General features: G+C 48.2%; 3 protein-coding genes across 6 annotated transcripts in view; 1 reads left to right on the top strand and 2 right to left on the bottom strand.

Moving 5' to 3' along the window:
• The first annotated feature begins 2910 nt into the window (after positions 1 to 2910).
• LOC307208739 (uncharacterized protein) overlaps positions 2911 to 25762 on the top strand; it is a 59249-nt gene continuing 36397 nt past the window's right edge. For 2 of the 3 annotated variants that reach the window (XR_013835225.1, XM_079963662.1), the window contains exons 1-2: positions 2911 to 3191; positions 25602 to 25707. The gene's annotated coding sequence lies outside the window, so the exon portion shown is untranslated. Of the gene's footprint in view, positions 3192 to 3415; positions 3605 to 25601; positions 25708 to 25762 lie in introns of those variants that run through there. The other variant, XM_079963663.1, reaches the window with a different exon arrangement.
• LOC307207496 (uncharacterized protein) lies at positions 5398 to 12279 on the bottom strand. Of its 2 annotated transcripts, XM_079961449.1 has the most exons (4): positions 11822 to 12279; positions 9160 to 9642; positions 8207 to 8333; positions 5398 to 7367 (listed from the first exon to the last, which is right to left on the bottom strand). In XM_079961449.1, the coding sequence occupies exons 2-4, from the start codon at positions 9628 to 9630 to the stop codon at positions 5857 to 5859; spliced, it is 2109 nt and encodes a 702-aa protein (XP_079817575.1). In that variant the 5' UTR covers positions 9631 to 9642; positions 11822 to 12279; the 3' UTR covers positions 5398 to 5856. The 2 variants fall into 2 exon arrangements, with proteins under 2 accessions (XP_079817575.1, XP_079817574.1); XM_079961448.1 differs by lacking the exon at positions 11822 to 12279 and having other exon boundaries at positions 9160 to 10283.
• On the bottom strand, positions 13994 to 23273 carry LOC307208395 (uncharacterized protein). The gene is made up of 4 exons (XM_079963026.1): positions 23105 to 23273; positions 19837 to 20575; positions 16721 to 16883; positions 13994 to 15575 (listed from the first exon to the last, which is right to left on the bottom strand). The coding sequence occupies exons 2-4, from the start codon at positions 20551 to 20553 to the stop codon at positions 14461 to 14463; spliced, it is 1995 nt and encodes a 664-aa protein (XP_079819152.1). The 5' UTR covers positions 20554 to 20575; positions 23105 to 23273; the 3' UTR covers positions 13994 to 14460.

Below are 25762 nucleotides of genomic sequence, written 5' to 3'. Positions count from 1 at the left end.
GAGCTTCACTTCCAGGAGAGAGCAAGCCCTTTCCTTGGCCAGAAATCAACCCTGTTAGAGCGCCAAGTCCTGAAAACTAGACCACCAGGGTTTTCTTCATGCCACCATGTGAGACTCCAAATTTCATTACTCCATTTCAGCTTCTCAGAAATGAAAGTATTTGTAAAGAGAAGGTTGAGAGGGACACATTGCTCCAAAATCCTTGGGGACTATTCAAAATGGCAATAATAAAAAAAACTCGGCTGGAATGTGCACCCCAGATCAGGAAAGGTGCTGCCGAGTCCTAGGGGATGCCAGTGTGGTTGATGAGCAGAGTCAAGGAAGCTCTTAGGGTCAAGGAGGCTTCTTACAGAAAATGGAAGCCTGGACCAGTTGAAGGGGACCAAAAGGGAAACAAACTTTGGCAAAAGAAATGCAAGCAGGCAAGAAGGGATGCACAGCAAGAATCTGAGGGCAAAATTTACACGTTTCTATTGCGTGTGAGAAGATCTGGGCAACTGCCTGACACTTTCCTGCTGGCTTCCTTCTCTGGGTAGAAAGTATGGTAAATCTTTGCTAGCTGCATCAGTGGTGTAGAGGCATCATACAAGGTTCCCAACCTTGTGACCTGGGTTCGAGTCCCGGCTGGTGCAATCCTTCCCCTGCTTTTTATTTAAGTGTTTATTCCATTTCAATCCATATTTCTTCCCAAAAGAGACATTCGCCTCACATGTGCAAGGTCTGCAGTCAGAAACTAGGAGGAATATGTCCCTTTCTTCCTATGACCGTATTTCTACAGCAATACAATAAAAACATAAGTCAAGAACCTCAACATTTTCAATTGAGGGATTATCCAAACTTCCTTTCGTGCCTCAGCTTCCCCACCAGGAAAACACGCTCTTTAGCACTATTGCTCTTGGAACAGAGTGGGGCAAAGGGTAAACTACTCAGATACAGCACAAGTAGTGTGGACCTCAGACTAGGAAATACATTTAACCAAACGGCTTTTTAAATAGCCAAGTTTTTCCTTAGTCCCTTAAATCAATTTTCTGTAAGGGAATCCATTTGCCAGACAGGAGTTGTTGTTTATATTGAAAAGGCATTTGCAGAGGGACTGGGCCTCCACAGAGTTTTCTGCCTGGCCTAGCAAGTGAAGTTTTTTTGCTCCCTATCCATCTCCAGGGAGGTGAAGATCTTACTGAGGTGGGATCTTACACTCAAGCTTGGGGAAATTGCACAATAAAGGCGTGTTTTCAGCTGGGGGAAGAAGCAAAGACAGAGAGCAGGGCACAGTTTCTGTAGTGTAGTGGTTATCACGTTCGCCTCACACGCGAAAGGTCCCCGGTTCGAAACCGGGCAGAAACATATCTGTTATTTTTGTAGGAAATTTTTCTCAGAATCGTGCTCACAGCAGCAAATAGCACTAATGCAAGGAACAAATTTTAAAATACTGCAAAACAGCAATAAAATTTTGCTGAAGCGGGGAGGAGAACCGTTGCTCCCCTGGATGAACTATAACCCCCAGATTCCCACTTTCATTTTTTAAAAAGAGTCAGTTGCATTTGTACAAGCTGAGACATGAAGTCAAAGCAATGGGCTCAATTTTTCTCAATTTTGGTGTAAGAAAAACTCACTTGCTCCTTCCTTTCAAACTTTTAACTTTGCACCCCATTGGAAAACCCGTGGGTGCCCCTGCTGCCACTGACAGAGGGTGCATGGCAATGGTGTCTCATAATGATGTTGGGACCAGGGCTGCCCTAAGACCCTGTCCCACCTGAGGGTGGGGCCTTCCGGAACAGATTGGGGGAGAGGAAATGGAAGTCCTGCTGCGGCAGCAGAATGTTACACAGGTGTAACGGAGGAGGGGATCGTGACAGGGATGTCATAGTCCCTTGTTTTACTGTCCCGAACAGCGTTGCCTTGAGATACTCAAAACAATATTTGCATAAGAAATGAATCTTATGCAATGAATCTAGAATCTTCCAGCACTTTCCAGTTTCTGCCCTCAGACCTAATCATGACAGAGGGAGCCAGGGTGGTGGGGTGTCGGACAAGGACCTGCCAGAGGGCAGGGTCCTCACCCCCACTCGGTCAGGAAGCTTACAGCTTGACTTGGGCCACTCATACTCCCTTCTCAGCTAACCCAACTCACACGAGTTGTTGTAAGGATAAAACAAAGTGCAGGGAAAAGAGGCAAACCAAAATATATACACTTGGCTGAATTCAATGACCCCATTCTGCTAGTGCAGAGCTTTCCAAACTTTGTCGGCTGGAAAGGGGTTAGTTTAACCTCTGGTTTGCTAGTAAAACTGAATTGCCGTGTCGCACAATCATGAGTGTCTAAAAAGTGTGTCGCCGACATGAAAAGTTTGGAAAGCTCTGTGCTAGTGGAAACCCTGGAGTGTTAAGAGAACACCCAGATCAGCATTTGGTGGGAGGGGAAGAGAAGGGATATTGCTCCACAGGGGAAGCAGAAATTCTTACACTGACAGAACCATCTCTTTAGCTGCACACTGAATTGCACTCACCACCCCCAGTTCTTTGGAGTGGGGTCGAGGAGGGTTATCCATTTGTTTGGTTCTTCTTTTTATTTTGCATTTTGTGTTCTGATCTTGTATTTTTATGCTGTGAACCACCCTGAGATAAAGGACGGCATGCAAATTTAATGCATAAATAAAATTTGAAGGGAAGGTGGAATAGAAATGAAACCTTAGATCAAACCACCATGACCTTTCATAATTACTGGTATTGGTTTATTTACATATTTTTATCCCACCTTCTGTGAAAGGCTGAAGCCCCATCATGAATACATATTAAACAATACAATATGAAACAATATGTAATAAAATCAGCAGATCCCAATTTTGATCTTTCTCCCCACTCCCACCCCTTTGTCCCTGATATTGATCGTCACCCACCCTGGTGGGGAAGGGGGGTCTTAGGTCAGCCCTGATGCTTATTGTGGCGTTTGCCCACTCTTTTTAAAATGTCTGTACAGGGGGAGAGAGAGTTAACAGGTAGACCAATAGAAAAGCCAGAGGCTGAGCCTACCTCTTTATAAAAGGGCTTAGCCGGAGGTTTGAGTTGGTTGGTTGGGAAAGGCAGTTGGGAAAGGCAGTTGGCAGACAGTTGGAAATAGAGAGGCAGTTAGTGCAGTTGGTTCTTGTGTGAGGGGAGGTAGAAGAGAGACAGGATAAAATAAGACTAAGAAGGTAAAGAGTAACAACGTTTTGAATGCAGTTAAAGTTTATTTGTGTTTGTAAGAACCTGAGACTAAGTGATTTACTGGGGAGGACCTGGTTGGTGGCAGCGCATTAGTGGTGTACGGGCCAATAGTCTGTGAGACGACTGGGGGCTCTGTACGAACGCCACACCTATTGAGATGTTTTCCTTCACTTTGTTTAGTCGTTTAGTCGTGTCCGACTCTTCGTGACCCCATGGATCAGAGCACACCAGGCACTCCTGTCTTCCACTGCCTCCCACAGTTTGGTCAAATTTATGACTACATAAAAGTTTATTATGTTTTTGTTTTTATGTAAATCCATTGATGATGCAAGCCACCTTGAGCATGGCTTAGAAATGGAAAGGCAGCATACAAATAAATGAAGATAATGATTATTTCCAGGTAAGGCTAGGAGTCTGGAACCCTGGAGAACTGCTGCCAGTTAAGAACAGACAACACTGAGCTCCATTACAGTGGTACCTCCGGTTAAGTACTTAATTCGTTCCGGAGGTCCGATCTTAACCTGAAACTGTTCTTAACCTGAAGCACCACTTTAGCTAATGGGGCCTCATGCTGCTGCTGTGCCGCCGGAGCACAATTTCTGTTCTCATCCTGAAGCAAAGTTCTTAACCTGAAGCATTATTTCTGGCTTAGCAGAGTCTGTAACCTGAAGCGTATGTAACATGAGGTACCACTGTATTTTTTTAATTATTTATTATTATTATTATTATTAATATGTATTTGTTCCTTTTTTCAAAAAATGAAACTCAAAAGCACCTTATAAAATCTGAACACTAAAAACAAGGATAAAAGCAGCCTAAAATATGCAAATAGTGTAGAATTTATTTGGACTCTGGATGAGGACCTAGAGGCTGAGAGGCAGGGTGTCAGAAGGAAAATGAACAAATATTGATATATATATATATATATATATATATGAACCACTGAGGTGGTAGAGAGGCAGCCTGTTCTTCCCTCACTGATTCTTCCTTAGGTCACTCCCTGTAGAGTGCTATTTTTCCAGGCTTTCCTTCATTCTTCTTCAATCAGTGTTTGATCTTCCTTTCGTTAACCATGATAGACACATGTAAGCTTGTACTCAGAATGGCTTTGTTTGCAAGGAGTATTCAATCTTAACTTTCTTTGTTCTTTCAACCAACAGCATTACCCAAGTATTCATTTCTGTGTTCTGCGGCAATATAGATCCCAAACTCTAACAAAAATACCTCATTTCCCTCTGCGTTGGTACGGAATTATTCCAGTGACTATATATGCTCACGGACAGGATTGAAAAATGTTTTTAAGATGACTGGTGCTCATTTTGAAACCAGTTCTAAAGGTCACCAGTCCTGCAGAAGAAGTAGATTTACGTATATGAAGACCAACAGAGAGTCCAAAAGTGAGTGTTCCGGTTTGTGAACATTCTTTGGAACCCGAATGTCCAACATGGCTTCTGCAGGAACATCCTGCAGCCAATCGGAAGCTGCGCCTTGGTTTCCAAATGTTTTGGAAGTTGAACGGATTCCGTTTGACTTCCAAGGTACCACTGTATCCAGAACAGCAGCCTTTTTCAACCTGGTGCCAGATGTTTTGGATTACAACTCATCAGCCCCAATCAGCCCAGCTGGATGGCGCCAACTTAATGAAGGCTCCAATGCACTTTGGAGTTCCAAGGATGTTTTTGTACTGTAATTTCCAATTTGACACCATTACCCCCAGCCAACATGAAAACCCTTGGCGGTTACATCTGAACAGGTAAAGGTTTAAAATAGCTGTTGACCACACTGGGAGGAGTGATTGGTATTATGTAGGGAGTTCAGAACGGCTGTAGGTCTTCAAGGGTATCACTGCAGAAATTCAAAATGTTCTCCTCTCCCATCTAAATCACTCTACACCTGTTAGAATACAGACCCAGAGCCAATGAGAAGAAGAGTTTGGATTTGATATCCTGTTTTATCACTACCCTAAGGGGTCTCAAAGCTGCTAACATTCTCCTTTCCCTTCCTCCCCCACAACAAACACTCTGTGAGGTGAGTGGGGCTGAGAGACTTCAAAGAAGTGTGACTGGCCCAAGGTCACCCAGCAGCTGCATGTGGAGGAGCAGGGAATCGAACCCGGTTCACCAGATTACGAGTCCATCGCTCTTAACCACTACACCACACTGGCCCACAATGAGCAACTGCAAACACTGAGACTCTGTGTAAGGCGATGTTGGCTGTTCACATGCCACCCTCAAAACATACATTTATTCCATAACAGCGGGGAAAAGAGAATGCATCATGTACATAGGAAGCTGTATTATTGCACTAATCACTCACCATTGGCCCATCTAACTTAGTAATGTCCACACTGACTGGCAGCAGCTTTCCAGGGATTCAGACAGATTTCCAGAACTACCTGGAAATATCAGAGAATGAACCTTGGTTCCTCTGCTTGCAAGACATCTACCACTGAGCTATGGCCACTGTTCCAAGACAGGCAGGTGGCCGAGACAGACAGAGACCAACAACAACAACAAACCCATGGGTGGCTATTTAGACAGTTCCTGAAACAAGTTTCCCTTCGCATTATCACCCCATTCCAGTGACATTACATTATGTTCCCCTCAGTTCTCTGGATCATATGCCAAACTCTTCCCTAGGACGTGAATATCCCTAGGATGCCTCTCCTGGGTGGATTTTCATGTGCCTATGAAAAACAGAGGAGCTACAAAACCTTTTCTCGCACACCAAGCACTCGTACGGCTTTTCTCCCGTGTGGATCCTCTCATGCACAACAAGGTTGGATTTCTTACTGAAGCTTTTTTCACAGTATGAGCATCGGTGGGGCTTCTCTCCCGTGTGCACGATGGTGTGTTTCCGAAGGTGAGAGCTGGAGACGAAGCTCTTCCCGCACTCGGAGCAGCCGTATGGTCTCTCCCCGGTGTGGGTCCTCTTGTGTATGACGAGGCGCGATCTCTGGCTGAAGCTTTGCCCGCAGTCCAGGCAATGATACGGCTTCTCTCCTGTGTGTGTCCTTCTATGGGTCTTCAGCTGGAAGCTGGTCCTGAAGCTCTTCCCGCACTCGGTGCACTCATAAGGCTTCTCTCCTGTGTGCGTTCTCTTGTGTTTGATAAGGGAGGCGATCTCCCTGAAGCTGTTGCCGCAGTCGGAGCACTTGTGTGGTTTCTCGCCCGTGTGGGTCCTTTTGTGAATCACGAGCTGGAAGCTGATCCGGAAGCTTTTCCCGCACTCGGAGCACTCGTACGGCTTCTCTCCCGTGTGGGTCCTCTCGTGTTTCACCAGAGAGGCTCTCTCACTGAAGCCTTTGCCGCAATCGGAGCACTTGTGCGGCTTCTCACCGGTGTGCGTCCTCTTGTGGAGTTTAAGGTGGCAGCTGATCCGGAAGGTTTTCCCGCAGTCGGGACATTCGTAGGGCTTCTCTCCCGTGTGGGTCCTCTCGTGTTTAATGAGGGCGCCCCTCTCGATAAAGCTCTTGCCGCAGTCTGAACATTTGTGGGGCTTTTCTCCCGTGTGGATTCTCAGGTGCTTAACAAGTATCCCCTTTTCGCCGAAGGCTTTTCCGCACTCTGTGCACTCGTACGGCTTCTCCCCCGTGTGCGAACGCTCGTGTTTGATCAGGGTGGATTTTGCATTGAAGCTTTTGCCACAACTCGGGCATTTGTACGGTTTCTCCCCCGTGTGGATTCTCTTGTGTTTAACAAGGTTTGTTCTCCAGCTGAAGCTTTTCCCGCACTCGGAGCAGATGTTCGCTTTCCCTCCGGCAGGAGTCCTCTCGTGGGGAAGCAGGGATGCTTTGCTGCTGTTAGAGATTTTTCCACAAAGTGTGTATTTATGCAGTTTATCTTTTGCTCGCATTTGCTGACCCTCAGGCAGATCAATGTCCAGGTGACATTGCTGTCCACTGTTGGAACTCAGCTTTTTCCTAAATGGGAAGGTCGTTTCATAAAAGTTTTGGCCCCCTTCCCCATACAGGAAGCCTTGCTTTACATTCTTCCCCAAGTGCCAGTCTACCCCCTGTTGACTTCCAGACTTTTCTTCCATCCCAGGCCCCCAGAAAAACATTCCTTCAGCTCTTTCCAACGGTGTGCCACAGGCATCCATGTCCCCAGGCTTTTCCGGCTCAAAGGTCTCTTCCTCGTTCTTCAGTACCTGACCATCATATTCTGAAACAAACAGAGATCCACTTATTTATTTTGTAAGTATTGTAAGAACTCATAAATCCTGCAACATAATGTATCAACACAGAGTACTCCCTTTCAGGATTCTAGTCACCCCGATCCACCCCCCTCTCACTCCACACAATCAATAAACTTTTCATGACCATGGCTCAGTCCTCATTAGGCAGTTTGGGAATTCCACACACCCCACACATATTATATCATCAAATTGTAGAGTTGGAAGGGAGCCTAAGGATCATCTAGTCCAACCCCTGCAATACAGGAATATGCCAATCTCCCAAATGGGGATTGAACTTGCAACCTTGGCATTATCAGCACCATGGTCTAACAAACTGAGCTATCTTCACATTTAGATTCCCTCCCCCAATACGTCTTCAAATCTTCAGGCTCAGGCCCAAGTTCACAGACACTTCCCCCCTTGTGTGTGGATGGTGCCATTTTGGCTACCTAAATAATCAGTACCTGAAGAACTGAGATTATCAATTATATTACGATTACTGCTGCGAAATGTGTTAGGAGGAAGGAACACTTGGCAAACCCTCACCGTGATCAACTCCCACCCAGAAAGGACGTGTGGATCCAGAATTGGCCTCCGCAGTCACTTATGGACTCACTGTTAAGACCGTGTTCATGGAAGACAATCTTTCTCAGCTATGAGTGATCGCCAGAGAAGACTATTCTTATTGTTGGAGAATTGAGATCATTGTCATTATTGTTTGCAAACCGCTGCTGGCATATAACATCTTGCACTATCTACAGAGGCTTCAAGAAGATCCCAGGGAGGTATTTAGGCCGGTTGAGCCACCCCTTCTTCAAATCCTTACCTGCTGAGCTTGCCTCCCAGTCATACTCCTGCTTGACCTCCAGGGGGAGTTGCAACTTTACGATGTCCAATGGATCTTCCTCCGATTTCGGGGATTTTACAGTCACAACATCAAGGGCCCCTGGCATCTGAAACAGAAAATGGAGACATGGTTAAGGCACAACAAAATGCTTGCAAGGATTAATGCTTTGGTCTGCTTTCCACTCCCTCTACATTTAGCTCCCCCTTGCCAAGCTAGCCAGCTCAACAGAAGTAAAGATAAAGAGCCTCAATTCCCCCAACCCCTGTCTAAAATTGCAAAGGCAGGAAATGTCTCCATGTAGGTATCTCCAAGTTGTTTGCAGGTCTATCTTTCCTAGGGCAACAGGATGGCCAGGGATGCATCACAGCTCTCCAGATAGACAACCTGCCTATCTGAGCCAGGTATTTGCCAGTTTGGGGCACTGTCAAGGTTCAAACAGCCCCTGTGCCTTCACGCAATTAGCAGAAGGTTCATTTCCATGACATGAAACCAAGGAAGTTGCAGCTGCCGATTTCCACAGAGCAAATCGCTCTTGGCTCTTGAAAGCACAGCAGGCCACACTGCTTCTCTCCACCACCCCACCACCCACCCCCATCTAGCTGACAGCCACCAGACCCAAGCACCTGGCTGCCCTGGCATCACCCATTGGCACCTGCTCTAGAATCAGCAGCTCTTGAGATCTTCCCCTTGGCATCCACCCTTCTCCACATTCACAGATAGCCCAGAGGAAGCTGCCTTGTACTGAGCCAGATCATTGGTCCATCTAGCTTAGTAATGTCTACACTGACTGGGTCTCCAGGGTTTCAGGTGAGTTTCTTTCCTAGCCCTACCTGGAGATGCCAGAGATTGAACCTGGGACCTTCTGAATGCAAGGCAGATGCTTGTCTACTGAGATATCCCCCTTCCCTAAGTTTCTGAAGTCATCTGAATACCTCTTGCAGCCCATCAGCATCCTGGTAACAAAACTGATGGAAGTGCTGGCGTTGGTCCTCCACGTCAGCTTCCTCCTCCAGTATCTCTTCCTTCACTTTCACACAAGAGACCAGGTTTCCATGGGCCTCTCCACACACATCAAGATGGGTTCGAGCTGTACCCTCTCCTCCTGGCCCCTGCATGTCAGCAACTCTCTTCAAGGAGACCTGACATTCCACTGTGTCATCCTCTGGCCATGAATCAGGCTGCTGGGAGCTGCTCCTCTCTTGTGGGGGTGACTCTACCGTCTTTAGGAAATCCTGCCATTGACTCTCCCAGCGTTGCTGCAGCCCTTCCTCGGGCTCCTGCTTAACTCGTGGAGGGCCTCCCCCAGTCAGAAACTCAGTCCCAACCTGGACTACCTGGCTGTCTCCGTCTTCTGCCACTGAGCTGTCTTCTGATTCGGCTACAGAAGGTTCCTCTTCCTCCATCTTTATTCCTAGCTGTGCTTCCACACAAAAAATAAATTGAGGCTTGTTTACAACAATCTGCCACGATGGGGGGGGGGGGGAGATACCCTGACAGTTGGAAATGAGATAACCAAAACATGAGAAATAGCACATACGGTAAAATCGACAGAGCTTGTTGGAAGGAAAGCAACATTATCTTTGTTTTGTGGGGAAATGTATATTTATAAAATATTAGGTGCAATTTTAAAATTATTGTTTTATTCTCTACAAACACTGATATTTATATGCAATGCAATTGTGATTTAAATCTATCATAAAGGTATACAAGTTGCATGGAAAATGTAATATTAGGACAGGTTCTTACAGTCAACAAATATTTGCACTGTGCAGCAATAAATAATGAGTAGATAGTTAAAAGGACAATATAACAATTAGAGCTATTGTGAAATGCCGAGAGTGGAATTCAATAGCACTAAGCAGGGTTTGCCTGTCCTGAATCTTTCAACATCCAGCTATATTAGAAGCCCCCAAATTCTACTATTATGAGGGAGAAAAACATGCCTGTTTGCTTTCTCTACACCATGAACAATCTTATAAACCTCTACCATCCCTCACGCCCATTACTTGCCTTTTTTCTAAACTAAACAGCCCCAAACATTGTAAGCATTACTCAGCAGTGGCGTAGCGTGGGGGGTGCAGGGGGGGCCGGCCGCACCGGGCGCAACATCTGGGGGTTAGGGTTAGGGGTAGGGCTAGGGGGCGCAAATCCTAGGGTTAGGGGGCGAAAATTACTTGCCTTGCCCCGGGTGCTGACACGCTATGCCACTGTTACTCAGTATCAGAGGCAGGGAGGAGGCAACCCTAGCAAGCTTCCCAGGTGACCACATGAAGAACAGGATGCAGGAGTAGATGGGCCTTTTATGTTTGGTTAGATCCAGCAGGGCAACTCTCACGTTGTCAAGCACAGCAAAGCAGCTCACTGCACCTTAAACAAATATATAAAAGGATGTCACATAGAGGAGGGAGAAAGGTTGTTTTCTGCTGCTCCAGAGAAGCGGACACGGAGCAATGGATCCAAACTACAAGAAAAAAGATTCCACCTAAACATTAGGAAGAACTTCCTGACAGTAAGAGCTGTTGGACAGTGGAATTTGCTGCCAAGGAGTGTGGTGGAGTCTCCTTCTTTGGAGGTCTTTAAGCAGAGGCTTGACAACCATATGTCAGGAGTGCTCTGATGGTGTTTCCTGCTTGGCAGGGGGTTGGACTCGATAGCCCTTGCGGTCTCTTCCAACTCTATGATTCTATGAAATCAACAAATGCCTGGGGTAAATTTGGCCACATGACGTCCTGCTGTTCTTGCTCCAACAGACTGTAATGTGGCAATGAATCCCACAGGTTCTGGGCAGCTCCACAGAGTGTTCTGTGCCTGATTTCACCAAGGGCAATCTATTTGCTGGAAGCGGAGGCAGCTTCCCTCAGAAGAAATATGCTATGGGGTCTTGGTAGGGGGTTGGATTGCATGACCCTTGAGGGTCCCTTACAACTCTACAATTATTCAATGGTGACACCAGCCTTGGTGGACCTGGCGCATACTCCAGATGAGGGTGGGCTCCAGCTCCTTTGGGTACCAGGCAATGGAAAATCTGGAGGGAACCGGGTTCCCCTCCAGAGATCTAGGGCATGTGGGGCTTTGAAGGAAAGAACCAGCACCTTGACATTAACCTAGAAACAGGTTTGCCCATGCCCTTGATTGGGCTGTTTAGAGCAGGGCTAGGCAACCTAAGGCCCAGGGGCCAGATGCAGCCCAATCGGTTTCTCAGTCCGGCCCACGGACGGTCCGGGAATCAGCGCGTTTTTACATGAGTAGAATGTGTGCTTTTATTTAAAACGCATCTCTGGGTTATTTGTGGGGCATAGGAATTCGTCCATTTCCCCCCCAAAAAAATACAGTCCGGCCCCCCACACGGTATGAGGGACAGTGGACCGGCCCCCTGCTGAAAAAGGTTGCTGACCCCTGGTTTAGGGTGAGGGAAGAAGCAATAAAGGGGCCTCATTTATATGCACAGCAACATTTGCACCCTTTTGATCTGGAAAGTGCCCCCCCTCTCTCTCTGCAGCCATGGATTTTGGGCTCTCCCCCCCCCGTAGCTATGGATCAATCCCCTCCCCCCTGCTGCTCCTGCACCCAGGCATCCATTCGGCTTCGACTCACCTGCTCCCAGCAGCCCTTGCAAGGCACCCTGAGCCCCTCTGCTGCAGCCTCCCAAACTCCTCCACGTTTCTCAGAGAAAGGGGAGGGGGCAGGAAGGTGGCTTCTCTTGCCACACCTCCCCCTTCCTCAGCTTCTGTGGACGCTCTAAGCGCCACGGCTCTGTGCGTTTAACCCCATGAGTCCCTCTTAGAGGGAAGGAGGGAGGAAGGGAGGGAGAGGAGCCAATTCCTAGGGACCGAAGTCCCTTCACCAATAAAATATTTGACATGGCTGCCCCCCCCCCAAGTTGATAGGCTTTGCCATTCAAACGTTTCGTGTGTGTTGCATCATGTGATTATGTGGGGCAGGCTTACCTCCCCCCACCAATATTTTATTCAAGTTGGAGAGAGATGGCTAACCTGCCGGGAAAATATGCAAAAACATAAAGAAGAGCCTTGCAGAATTAGAGCACAAGGTCCAAGCTTGTTCAGCAACCCAGGGTGACCAGTAAGAGATGTTTACAGTGGAATGGTCTCTGTCTGGAGGTGGTGGACTCTCCTTCCTTGGAGGTTTTTAAGCAGAGGTTGGACCTGTGAGAATGCTTTAGTTGCGATTCCAGCATTGCAAGGGGTTGGACTGGATGATCCTTGGGGTCCCTTCCAATTCTATAATTCTATGGATTTCTGCTTTGCCACACTGAATGATCCCCCCTCTTCTCCCCACTCCACTGTTCTGGGGGTTCTCTTGCCCCTCCAACTGTTTTGCGGAGGGGACTTCAATGAGCTTGTGGGAACTCTTATTGCACTGCCTTCTGCTATTGTTCAGGGGCAGCTGAATCTGGCTCTTTCCCAAAAAATCTTAAAAATAATAAGCTCAATGCAGGATCTCTGGTAGTTTTTATCAGGTTTTCTTGGGTAAAATGTTCCTGATCCTTATAGCTTACAATAAATCTGTGTTTCCCAAACTTTTCACAGCCAGAGGCTGCTCAAAAAGCTTAATCTTGTGACTGAAAATAGACAAGCCCGTAGCAGTGATTCACTCAAGAGATGCAAATGAGACTTATACTGTATTGCAGTTTGCCATTCATTGCTTTGAGGTATTGTCTTGTCACCACAGGTAACCATAAAACGAAGTTTGGAAACCTCTCTTTTTAGGACTGTTTAGTAGAGGCCAGAACTAGGAACTTTCCCCCAGCCCCGAGGGCCGCATTCTGTTCTGCGCAACCCTCCGAGGGCCATATTCCAGTGACGAGTGGAGGCGAAAACCAAATGCAGCAATGAATGTAATTTCCCCCCTTTGTACGGTAGGCTGCTTTCTACACACACTTGCACACCCCTCACCATCCCCAGTTCAGGCAAGGAAGAAACAAAACTGTTTTATTTCTCATTATCTGATAATCTAACTTGGACTGCATGCACTCCGTGCATTTAAACCACATGGCTTCCTCCTCAAAATCCTGGGCTCTATAATTCACTCTGGGGTGTTAGGGGAAGGGTAATACCTCTGGTGGAAGACACATCATGCTCCTCCTGAGGTAGTTTGTCCACCTTTGGTCCCCACCCTGCACTCAGCTCTCTCTTGTGGCTCCTAGAAGTGGTCAACATGTGACAGTGGCCACATCCTGGGGAACAGCTTCAACTGCCCAGCTAAACCAGGTGAGGGGAGCCAATGGGCCTCAAACCCTCTGTGATTAAGGGGCTTCCCCTGCATGTGAAGACAGGCTCTCAGACCAAGAGTGGGGGGGGGGGTCCAATGGTCAAGAAACCGATTTCTGCATGTGCTGTACAGGGAAGTGAGGGGCAGGCAGGGCTCGTCAACCTAGGGAAGGAGCCCATTGAGGAGAAGGAAAACTCTGATCCTAAACCTCCACTGATTTACCAGTATACCCATGAATAAGAAGGGCTTTTGGAGTAAACCCTGAGGAGCAATCCATACCCATCGCCTTGCAGGATATTTTTGGGAAAAGAAAAGGCTAAGGAGTAAACTCTACACAAATCCAGAGTGGAGCCCCTAAGGCCTTGTACGCCTCCTTCCGGCAACTCCTTAGGCCAATCTGGTGCCAAATGTCTTGCTCTGAACGATCGCACCTGACCCACATTGGAACAAGCTGCTCACAGCTGACAACGGTTGGAGGGAGTCAAGAGGAAGTGAAGGGCTCCAGCGCAGGAAACACAGACAAGAGACCTCGAAGGGAAGACAGGAATCTGTTTATTAGAGGCCCAACGTGCTTCCAATAGTTTCCTCAAGAGGATCTGCTGAGAACAGTCTTATAAACACCGCCTTCATTTCCTCAAAGCAGCCAATCCCAGACCCCGGAATCATACAGAGAAGCGGCTGGGAGACTCTGCTCTGGCCAAGTGCTTTGGTATAGTGTCAAGACTAGGACTGGAGGCATTGGGGATCACAATTCCTCCTCTGCCACAGAACTCCCTGTGCGACCTTGAGCTACTCATTCTCAACTCAGTCTAACCTACTTCACAATGCTGTTTTGTGAAGGGACGAAAGGACAGCAGCGTAATATAAATAATACAGGTATTCTAAAAACGAGCCTTTATTTCTCTCTCACAGTGGACCAGGGCTTCCTCCGAGACCTAGGAAGGTGTCCGTTATCTACAGTTTATTATTTGGGGCGGGGTTTGCGATGAACCTCTGCGCAATCCTCACGTATAGAGCTGGCCCATGTGTACCCGTTTATGTTTCTTAAGGTCGGAGCTGGAAACGAAGCTTTTGGGGCACTCGGAGCACTCGTAGGGCTTCTCCCCCGTGTGGGTGCGCTGGTGGGTGATGAGGTTGGCCTTGACGCTGAAGCTTTTCCCGCAGTAGGGGCAGCTGTAGGGCTTCTCGCCCGTGTGCCTGCGCTGGTGTTGCACAAGGTGCGCCAGCTGGCTGAAGTTGTTGCCGCAATACGAGCAGTTGTACGGCTTCTCGCCCGTGTGCACCCGTTTGTGCGTAAGCAGCCGAGAGTTCGTCACAAAGCACTTCCCGCACTCGGAGCAGGGGTACGGCTTCTCGCCCGTGTGCGTCTTCTTGTGGATGTTGAGGTTCCCCTTCTGGCTGAAGCTCTTGCCGCACTCAAAGCATTGGTGCGGCTTCCCCACTTGCTCGGCCCGCTCGCGGTTCGGGAAGGCTGCACGCCAGGGGACCCTCTCGACACTGCACGCAGAGCCTTTCGCTGCCTTCTCTCCCTTCTGCGCCCGCCAGCTGTCGGCGCTCAGGTGGTGGAACTGCTGCCGCCAGTCACCGCCTGCGCCCCCTCGCTTCTTGGTCTTCCACCGGCAGATCCCCTCCTGACTCTCGCGGAGGCCTTCGTCGCGCCGCAGCGTGGAGAGGCACTTGTGGGGCTGCTCCCTGCCACGCTGCGAGCACTTGCGGGCTTGCTCCCCGCCGGGGGCTCTCTCGCGCATGGCCAAGCACGACCTCTTGTGAGAGCGCTCCCCGCAGGACGGGCATCGGCGCGGCTTGTCCACCGTTTGTGTCTTCTGGTTCTTCAGGAAGCTGAGGTGCAGGCCGTTTTCGGAGCCTGCCTTCGTCCTCTTCTGCCGCAAAACTTCCTCTTGGAGGCTCCTCTCCCGCAAGCCTTTGTCGCTCTCGGCTTGCTTCGAAGCCTTCCCAGGGACGTTTTCCCGGCCGTTCCCGAGAATTTCTTCCATGTCAGGACCTTGGAGGTAGGCCCCTTTACCACCTCGGTCCAGCGCCAGCCCCCACTCGGTAAGCCTGGGTTTCTCCAGAAGCGATTCCTCCTTCTCCAGGTTCTCCTGCCCATGCTCTTCGTGTTCTGAAAGAAGCAGATAATCATGACAACGGTTATGAACAACAGCCTGTGGTTTGTTCGTTTCCTTAACTTCCAGCCTGCCTGTCAGCCAACAAGCTCTCAAAGTTGCTTATGTCCACACTGAATTGTCTTAGCCACTGCAAGCTACTCTTTCTGATAACGACCGCTTGTGTGCAGATGCAAAGACCCACATTTGAAGGATGAGTACAGTACAAATACATAGGACTGTGGGAGGGTGACCCATTGAACATGGCAGAACTTATTTCTGAGTTAACATGCCAAAGGTTGCACTCTGAATTGGGTGGCTGTGTTGTGTGTTTCTGTGATATGTAAGCTTCCTGGAGCAGACTGCATCCCAAAAGGCAGCCTGTAAATGATTTCATAAATAAATAAACCAACTCTGGGCTTCACCTCATCTCCGTCCAGTTGAGTTGCTGCAGCATGCTGGGATAATAATAATAATAATAATAATAATAATAATAATAATTTATTATTTATACCCCAGCTCCCAAAATAATAATAATAATAATAATAATGCGATAAAACATCAAACATTAAAAACTTCCCTAAACAGGGCTGCCTTCACATGTCTTCTAAAAGTCACATAGTTTATTGTTTATTTCCTTCTGATGGGAGGGAATTCCACAGGGCGGGTGCCACTACCAAGAAGGCCCTCTGCCTGGTTCCCTGTAGCCTCACTTCTCGCAGGGAGGGAACCACCAGAAGGCCCTCGGAGCTGGACCTCAGTGTCTGGGCTGAACGATGGGGGTGGAGACGCTCCTTCAGGTATACTGGGCCGAGGCCATTTAGGGCTTTAAAGGTCAGCACCAACACTTTGAACTGTGCTCAGAAATGTACTGGGAGCCAGAGGAGGTTGAATGTACCAATAGGAGCCCCAGATCCACCCGCGTGTTTGCACCGTGCCAAACTTGCTACCATCCCGACTCTCCTCCGTCTCTCTGTCCCAACCTGCTGCAGCAACTCAGCTGCACCAAACTGCTGTCAGCAGCCATCTTTGCTAGTGCTCATCACCCCATCATGGGGTGGCAGATTTTGATGCAAAACCATGTGACATGTGAAATAGATCTCCCTTTGGAGCCTAGTTTTGCATTAATACTTGAACGCAGAACTCTGAACCACAACCTTACCCAGCAGAACTGCCTCCTCCTCTTCCTCCTCCTCCTCCTCTTCATCATCATCGTCCTCGTCCTCCTCTTCGTTCTCTGTAGAGAGCTGCATCTCCACGGTCTCCAACGGATCCTGGTCTGATGTTGGTGAATTAATAAACGCCTCTTCCACTAGTCCGGACACCTGGAATACAAGCATCCCTGTTAGTCAAGAGCCGGATGGAAGGCTACAGCTTAGCAGGTAGAGCATGTGCTTTGTGTGCAGCAGGTCGCGGGTTCAATTCCCAACGACTCCAGTAAGCACTGGGGAAGGAGCGTTTCCACTCCAGCTGGAGAGGCTGCGCAAGGCTAAAGAGGGATGGATCACGCTCGCTACCTTGGCTTCTTTAGCCACGCTTCTTTAGCCACGCTGGAGAGGTTTAGCTCCCGGCAGGAGAGGTTGCAGAAGCCAAGACAACCAGCGGGATGGATCCTGCTCGCTGTCTTGGCTTCTTTGCTTTTTGGGGCTTGGGGGGGGGGGAACCGGGCTTCCCCCGCAGCCCCAAGCAGCTCTGGGAGAAGCGGACAGGCTTGATTTCCCCCTCTAAAAACTAGGTGCGTCCTCCGGTGCGTCCTATAGAGCGAAAAGTACGGTATTTAACTCAACATGGGGCTCGAACCCACAACCCAGTGATTAAGAGTCTTGTGCTCTGCGGACTCAGCTACCCTAGGTCTGAGCTATCAAACAGTCTCAGATTCCTGAACATGCTTAGTTTTCACCGGCACTGGGAGGAGTGGGTGAATGAATTTTATTATTTCGGTCACAGACCAGTTCCAGCCCACATACAATATCAAGTAAGTCATAAAACACAATAGGGATACATTTGAATTTGCAATTAGGTATAACAGGGACAATACAGATATAGCAAGAGTTAAAAAATATATAAATTAAAACTTAGTCACTAACATAAAGCCTAAAATTTTCATTTAAAATCTTAATCATTATGATAGCACAGCTTGTTCCCTAAGTTTTATGGCAATTGCACAGAATTTGGCTACCCTTAACATGATCTCAGGATCCTTGTCCTCTACCAGGGATTTTAGACATTGAAGTTCGGATTCATTTGGAGATTTTTGCATAGCAGGGGTAATAAATACCGAGCGTATAACCCCATAGAGACGCAGTGTAACAAGGCATGAGAGACAGTTTCTACCTCCATCAAGCCGCAGGAGCAGACTCGTTTCGCGTATGGTTTACCCTCAAATCTGCCCTGCAGTAAGGCAAATGGCAGCACGTTGAATCAAGCGAGGTTAAATGACTGTCTGTATTTAGGTATTTGTAATTTTGACAAATAATTTGCTGGGGTAGGTGTCTCTTGTTCCTTTAGTGCATGTCTGTTTTGAAGTTTGCACATTTTGGGGCTCTGTTCTCTTAGAAATCCCTCTTGTATCTCAGTGGCCCAATTTGGCTCCCTTCCTCTCAGCACCTCCGCCTGCAAGCGAGAGGGAGAGATACGAAAGCCTCGTCATAGCCTGACCTTGGGGCACGCTGCCAGTCTAAGAACATAAGAAGATTGTTGCCGGGTCACCCTATCCTGTCTGGGACAGTGGCCAGGCAGGTGCCTCTCAACCCGGATCTAACCGTTACATCTCTTCCCAGTCTGAGCAACTTTTCTTCCCTTCAGCAAGGCTGACCACAGTCCATGGGGAGCCTCTTATTTCAGCGCCGTGACATTAATCAATCGGGTTATTATCCCAGGAGGGTGGGGAACTGAGTCTGGTCAGTGGGCCAAGCCTGTCCTCTCCTGCTCTGCCCCCCACTAAAGACCACCAGTCAACATTCAAAGGATCCGCTGTAATTTCTGATCCCAAAAGAAAAATCCCTAATGCCACTGGTCCCAGCTGATTCTCCAGGCTTCGGTTATGCAGGGATCTCTTCAATCCCCGACACTCAGTAGATGCTTACAGAGAGTCCTGTGCTGGGCTGGGCTCTGAAGTCCCAACACTCAGCTGATAGCCGGGGTTTCAAAGCACCTTACAGAGGGATTTGAAGGCCGCAGATGTGCAAACCCCCTCTTTCGGGCATAGCCATGATTTTACCTGATGTCAGGTGGGTTCAGCTTTGCTGAAACACGAAGAAGACTGGTGGGGCTAATTAGGCCCATGGACCACAGATTCTCCACCTCTGGGTGTCACAGATTGGCTGGACACAGAGGAATGGTGGGAGGAACTAGCAAGGTAGCCCCCAGGGGAAGAAGGCTCAGAGTCCAGGGATTAGTGGTGGGACAATGATGAGCGGTCAGAGGGAGAAGAGGGAAAAGACTGGGAAGAGGGGGTGTCAGAAGCTGAAGAGGTAACAGGGTTTAGTAAGCTGTGGCAGAGAGAAGTCCAGGAGAGAAGGGAAGGGGGGAAGAGGTAAAGATGAGACAGGCTGGTGAAGGAGCCATGGGGTTCCCCCCCTCCTGCTGCATCAATCTCCCCTTCCCCCTGGTCTCCCAGAACCAGAAGAGGCATGAAAAAAGGAAGGAGCAGAGACAGGCACATTGGCATAGTCTCAGATTGCTTGGGAAGGGCCAGGTGGAGGAGGAGACTTAGTCTTAGGCAGCTGTGGGAACCAGACAGAGGGCCTTCTCAGTAGTGGAACAACCTCCCATCAAAAGTTAAGGAAATAAACAATTATCTGACTTTTAGAAGACATCTGAAGGCAGCCCTGTTTAGGGAAGTTTTTAACGTTTGATGCTTTATCGTGTTTTTAATATTCTGTTGGGAGCCGCCCAGAGTGGCTGGAGAAACCCAGCCAGATGGGCGGGGTATAAATAATAAATTGTTGTTGTTGTTGTTGTTGTTGTTGTTGGAAGGCATGGACCCTTGTTGTTGTTTAGTCGTTTCCGACTCTTCATGACCCCATGGACCAGAGCACGCCAGGCAGGGACCCTTAAGTCTCCACAACTGCTTCACAGGAACAAGAACTACCAAGAAGAGTTGTTGTGCTCATTAGGCCTGGCACTCCTGAGCCAGCTTGTTTCTCCTAATAAACTTTCCTTTCCCCGTGTGATTTATTGCTGACCCACTCCTGGCATCTGTTCCTAACACTGGGTTCTCCATTACTCTAGCCCTGCCACAACTACACCTTCAAACAAAGCCCCCCTCTCTCCTACCTTTTGTTCATGACTCTCAGCCTCTTGCAGCTTCAAGAGGAAGCTTTCGGCCAAGGCCAGCGCCTGGGTGCAGGTGGCCGGGCCGCCTTTGCAGACCCAGATCTGCATCTCCAAGGGCAGGATGGTCAGGAACTGCTCCAGGATCACCAGGTCCACGATCTGCTCTTTGGTGTGCCTCTCCGGCATGAGCCACTGGCGGCAGAGCTCGCGGAGCTGGCTCAGGACCCTCCGGGGCCCCTCAATCTCCTGGTAGCAGAAATGGCGGAAGTGCTGCCGGTGGATCTCCAAGCAGTCAGCATCGTCCTCATCTGGAATCGGTCCTTTCAACGCCCTGGAAACTTCTGAGCCTTCGTAGGCCTCTTCTCGCGCTCCCCGACCAAGAATGGGCAAGGTCTGCATCGCAATGGCGGACCCTCCTCTGGGCAGCTGGCCGCCGTCTTTCCTTGCTCGGTAGGTGGCCTTAAATTCCTTCCTCTCCTCCGTGGACACGGGTTCGAATAACCGCGACGGCCTCCACACAGAGTAAGGAGACGGTGCTGACTTTGAGCCCTTTTGCTGTTCCTGAGTCTCCTGATGCTGTTGCAGCCCGTCAGACAGGTTCTGTGGGGAAGCTGCCCCAGTCGAAATCTCCTTGGCAGGGGGCCCTTGGGAGTCACGGGGATCTCTTTCAGCCTGCTTTCCTCTTGGTCCCAGTCCCAGCAAGTTACAGTCTGCCATCGCTTCTTCCTGGCTGTGCCACCTGAGCAGAAGCACAAATTCAGGATTGATACGGTTATTATTGGGCTGCCTCCAACAGAGCACCAAGCAAACGTCTCATGTGTACAAGGATTTTGGCTTGTGCAACAGAACAGGTGCAATTACTATTATTATTATTATTATTATTAAAGACACAACATTTTTTTAAAAAAAATGCAACAGGGTGCAGAAGCTTCTCTACCCACTATTGTCTCTCTTCATAAATTTAAAATAACATAAGGGTGGTGTGGTATTTTTCTCACTTCAGAACCACTCTCTAAGCCAAGGAGCCTCTGGCTCAAGATGTTGCTGAACCGCAACTCCCAACATCCCTGGCCATACTAGCTGGGGCTGTTGGGAGTTGTAGTTCAGCAACATCACACCTGCTTTAGGCCATGCAGGTAGGTTAACAAAACTAGGTGGGTTAACAAAAATATTATCATTAATTAATAATGATAATATTTTTGTTAACCTACCTAAGCTGCAATCTTATACATGCTAATCAGGCTGAAATCCTAACCTCACTTACCTGGGAGTAAGCCCCACTGAATTTAATGGGTAGGTGTGTACAGTTATTGTGGCATAAACCCACTCCTGCCAGCATGAAATTATGTCACGATAAATGTGCTTGTTGCAGTTACTGTAGCTTTAACACTGAAGTGCAGTCTCCAAAATGTTGTAAACACATGCCTGTGGAGGGAAATCCTATACATGCATACTCAGAATTAAGTCAAACAGATAAATGTCTAAAATTGCAGATTAAGTTCTACCTCTCTGGGCATGTAACACACAGAGAATTTGTGTCTACATTCCCAATTGCAGGAGAGGGGGTAAAATTCATTTTGGTGGTTTACTTTCGATACCTGCATTTTCTGTTTCAAGTTATATGTCTCTGACAGCACAATCCTACTCAGAAGGTAAGCCCCAGTAAGTTCAATGGGACTTGCTCCCAGGCAAATATGTATGGGATAGCAAATTAAGTTACCTCTAAATCAGGTGTTCTGAAACAATGGTCCACAGACCATTTAGGTGGTCTGTAGATTTGTGGTTGAAATATTCCACTGCATGAAATACGTATATTGATTTTTAGTTGTTGTTTTACTTGCTTCTTGCAGTTCTTACACTGTATTTTATTGCATTAGAATTTGAATGCCATGGGATCCTAACTGTAACTGCTCCAAATTAAATTTAAAAAAATAGAATTATTTGTGCAATTGCTGTGCTTAAATATCCACTATTTCTGTGCAAGGGATGTCCTGCCTACATGGCTTCTATGGTCCATACACAGCCACACTAGGTCCAGGGATCACCAGTCGCCCTTGGTTATACTGAATGTTTATTTGCTTTATCTTGTTTTGACCTATTTCAATATTCTTGGCAAGCTAGCTGCAAATCTTACATCCACTAATTATGCTGCATTAAAACCACTGGTCATAACAGGACTCACTTCTGACCAGAAGCGCCCAGCAAGTGTGGGCTTGTGGGATCAACTTTGAGATCCCCCACCTGGATCCCGGTACCAAAGATCCAGTGCTTGTCTTACTCAGATTAGACCCACTGAAATTAGCAGACATGCCTAACTTAAATCTATGAATTTCCGTCACGTCAACTCTGAACAGAACTTTTTTGTTAGCCATTGGAATCAAAGGCTTTTAAGCCCAATAATTTGCACCGAGTACCAGAAATGACCCAACAGAGCTCTCCACAAAAACAAACTCCAGCTTATCCCAAAGTTTATTCATCTCAGTTTTATACTTTAGGACTGGGAGATCAGTTTTGCTGTCGCTATTGTTGGGAATCGGAAATATTTGCCACTCCACTGCAGATTACCCCAACATCTACCAGCAGTGCCAGATCTATCTTCTTTTGTGCTTGGATTTACATTGTGAAACCGTTTACTGGGGCGATCCTTTATTTTTCTGCTCCTATTCTGCATTAAACCACTGTCCCTATTGTTTCTGGCTTCAGAGTCTCAGACTCAGGACCCGGAACTGCCTTAGGCTTCAGATCCCCACTGAACGACCTTGGGGCAAGACGCCGCCTCTTTAGCCTGGCCTCCCTCGCAGGGTTGTTGTTGTTGTTGTGAGGGCAAAACGGGAAGCCGGCGAAGAAGTCTCCTTGAGCTCCACGAAAAAGCAGGACGACAGAATTATTATAAATGGGACCCAGCAATGGATAAATAAATCCGTTGCAGCCCATTTTTATTATTGGGGGGGTTGGAGAGAGAGAGAGAGAGAGAGAGAGAGAAGCAAAAATCCTTTCGTCTCTCCACTTCCCCCCACTCTAGGTGACTGGGCACCTGCCTCCTCGGAAGTAAAGCTGCGGGGAGTTCCGCAGGATCTGCTCCCGGGGAAAGCGCGTTTGCATTGCAAGGACTGCGCCGGAAAGCCTCCAAAAGAGGACGGCGTGGGGGGTTCTTCTCCGAAACCTCCACAAGCCCCCCCCCCATTCAATACTGACCCTTTCCCCCTCCCCCCACTTTCCCTCCCCCCCCCACTTTCCCCGGACCCTCCCCCTCCCGCCTCCCACTCACCTCCTCCCCCGCAAAGCCTCTCTCGCAAGCGCAACTTTCTCCCGGGAACCGACGCGCCGCCCGCCTCCTCTCGATGCGGAGCTGGCGTACAAAAGGCAGTTTCTCCCCGGGAAAAGAAAGGCTGCAGGACAGGAAGGGGACTTACCCTTCCCACCGACGACACCCTCCCCGCACCGGCCACCAGATCCCTGGACCTCTCTAGGCAAGGAGAGCTCTGTGCCTTTAACCCCTTGAGAGGGGAGGGGGGGAAAGAGCTCGCTCCGCCGGCGGCGGATAAGGCGCCTGCAAGAGCAGCCCGGAGAGGATCCCTGGTATATGCATTCTCCGGGGGATCCACCTCGGATCCAGCCTCTTCCGAATAGTTCCGCAAATGGCTCCCTGCAAAGCTTCTCCTCCTCCTCCTCCTCCAGCGCAGCTGCTCGGGGTCTCCTTTGGGGAAGGATGATCCACCACCCAATGTAGTGCTGCCCGACTCTGGCCGGCAGCAGCTAAGCCAGGGATTGAAGGGAAGGAAGGCTCTCAGCCATTGAGCTTCGGTCCCTCCCCAGGAAAAACATTTGGAGCTGATTGGTGCCAAGTCAGAAAGCTTGGGTGCATCTAGTTCAGTGGTGTCGACACAGGCCGGCAGCAGGTCTCCAGAGTTTGACAAGAAACATCCTGGAAATGCCACTGAGAATTGAACCTGTTCAAATGCTCTCACTGAGCTGTGAACCCAGCTTCTCCCCCCCCCCCCAAACTGGGGTATAAAGAGGCTTACCTTGCCTGATACTGAGTATCCCCTTTCCCCCGGTTTTCTGTTCTCCCTTCCCAACTGCCAGTCAGCATCATTCTGCCCCTGAGCAGGTTCAGTTTTCATTGGGCTGATTTCTTGCCCCCCACCCCCAGGATGTGTATGTGTGTTTTAGACTCTCCCATAAGGTGTGTTTTTTTTAATGCATTTCAGTAAATCTTGCAAAAAAAACCACGGCTGCTGATACTTCCTTCTTATACCACTCTGGCCTCCTTTCAGATGAAGGAAGGGATATAAAGAAGTACCGTATTTTTCGCCCTATAGGGCGCACTGGCCCATAGGACGCACCTCATTTTTGGGGGAGAAATGAATAAAAAAAAATTATTTCCCCCACCGCAGCCCCCAGAACAGGCTGCTATCCGCAAGCCTTGCGAGCCGCAGCAACTCCCGCCGGGCGCGCAAGGCTTGCGGACACCTGCGCGAAGCACGGGGCGTCCTCTGGAGGGCGCCCCGTGCTCCGCACTGCAGGCCGCCGCCCGCAAGTCTTGCACGCCCGCGGGAACTCCCCCCGGGCGCGCAAGGTTTGCGGATAGCTTCCTGAAGCCTGGAGAGCGAGAGGGGTCGGTGCGCACCGATGCCTCTCGCTCTCCAGGCTTCAGCGAAAGCCTGCATTCGCCCCATGGGACGCACCACACATTTCCCCTTCATTTTTGGAGGGGGGAAAGTGCATCCTATAGGGCGAAAAATACGGTAAGTACACTGGGAAATTAATAGAATACATTAAAAATATTATTTATTAAATTTACATACTGGTTTTGACCTTTAAAGCCCTTCACAACCTAGGACCCTTGTGCCTATGGGACCGCCTCTCCCGGTATGCCCCACGGAGAGCCTCAAGGTCCATAAATAGCAACACCCTAGAAGCCCCGGGCCCTAAGGAAGTTAGATTAGCTTCAACCAGAGACAGGGCCTTTTCAACTCTGGCTCCGGCCTGGTGGAACGCTCTGTCTCATGAGACCAGGGCCCTGCAGGATCTGCATTCTTTCCGCAGAGCCTATAAGACAGAATTGTTCCGCCTGGCCTTTGGCTTGGATCCAATTTGATTCCCTCCCCCTCTTTCTTTTTTCTTTTCCTTTCTCCTCCTGCAATGAGGCTACATTTTAATATTTTAATGTTTCAATATTTTAATGTTGTATTTTAATTTTGTTTTTAAGTTGTATTCATTCAACTTGTTTTTATTATTGCTTGTTAGCTGCCCTGAGCCCGGCTTTGGCTGGGGAGGGCGGGGTATGAATAAAAATTATTATTATTATTATTATTATTATTATTATTATTATTATTATATACCACCCTTCATCCAAAGAGCTCAGTATAAAAACCCAATAGTATTAGAACACTAACAGCAGCAGCATATAATTGCATATCAGACAGGTGCCTTCACTGTTGTCTTTTGGTGTCTGCTGTTTCAACAAACCATAAAATCTGTTATCTGTCCTTGATTTGAATGTGTGTCCTGTTTTAAATCATTTTTACAGTCATACCTCGGGGTTTTTAAAACAATTAAAAAATCAAGCAGCATATAAATTTTATGAAGTATAAATTAAAAATATGAACTTGCCCAGTGTCAAACCGTCTCCAAAACCTAAGAGAAAACTAGCATTTGAGGGAGAATATATTTTCCCTTAGGCATACTTATTTCCTACATGCAGACATTTTAAAGATTTCTTTTTTTAACACACAATTTTCAAACTTATTATTTATTTACAGATTTCTCACAATGAATATTTGTTTGAATAAGGAATCTGGAAACTCCAGAACTGACCAAACATCTCACAATTTAATAAGCACATCACAAAACTGAAGCTGTGGTCAGGTGAGTCGTCAAGACTTCAGGGGACATAATAAAGTAGAAGCTACAAAAGGAGTGA

The sequence above is a fragment of the Podarcis cretensis genome (assembly GCF_951804945.1).
Source record: "Podarcis cretensis genome assembly, chromosome: 2".
Lineage (NCBI taxonomy): Eukaryota > Metazoa > Chordata > Lepidosauria > Squamata > Lacertidae > Podarcis > Podarcis cretensis.
Note: the sequence above shows the minus strand (reverse complement) of the source record. Positions and strands in the feature narration are given on the sequence as shown.

Bases quoted from the DNA above. Each gene is read 5' to 3' on its own strand.
- LOC307207496 (XM_079961448.1), bottom strand. From the start codon at position 9,762: ATGTGCTATTTCTCATGTTTTGGTTATCTCATTTCCAACTGTCAGGGT. The intron at 8,334-9,159 runs GTATTCAGATGA...TTTCTGTTTCAG, and splicing joins ATGCTGATGGGCTGCAAGAG to ATGCCAGGGGCCCTTGATGT. The intron at 7,368-8,206 runs GTAAGGATTTGA...TGTTTGTTTCAG, and splicing joins CTGGGAGGCAAGCTCAGCAG to AATATGATGGTCAGGTACTG.
- LOC307208395 (XM_079963026.1), bottom strand. From the start codon at position 20,553: ATGGCAGACTGTAACTTGCTGGGACTGGGACCAAGAGGAAAGCAGGCT. The intron at 16,884-19,836 runs GTAGGAGAGAGG...CTTGTATTCCAG, and splicing joins CTGAGAGTCATGAACAAAAG to GTGTCCGGACTAGTGGAAGA. The intron at 15,576-16,720 runs GTAAGGTTGTGG...TGCTTCTTTCAG, and splicing joins GGAGGAGGCAGTTCTGCTGG to AACACGAAGAGCATGGGCAG.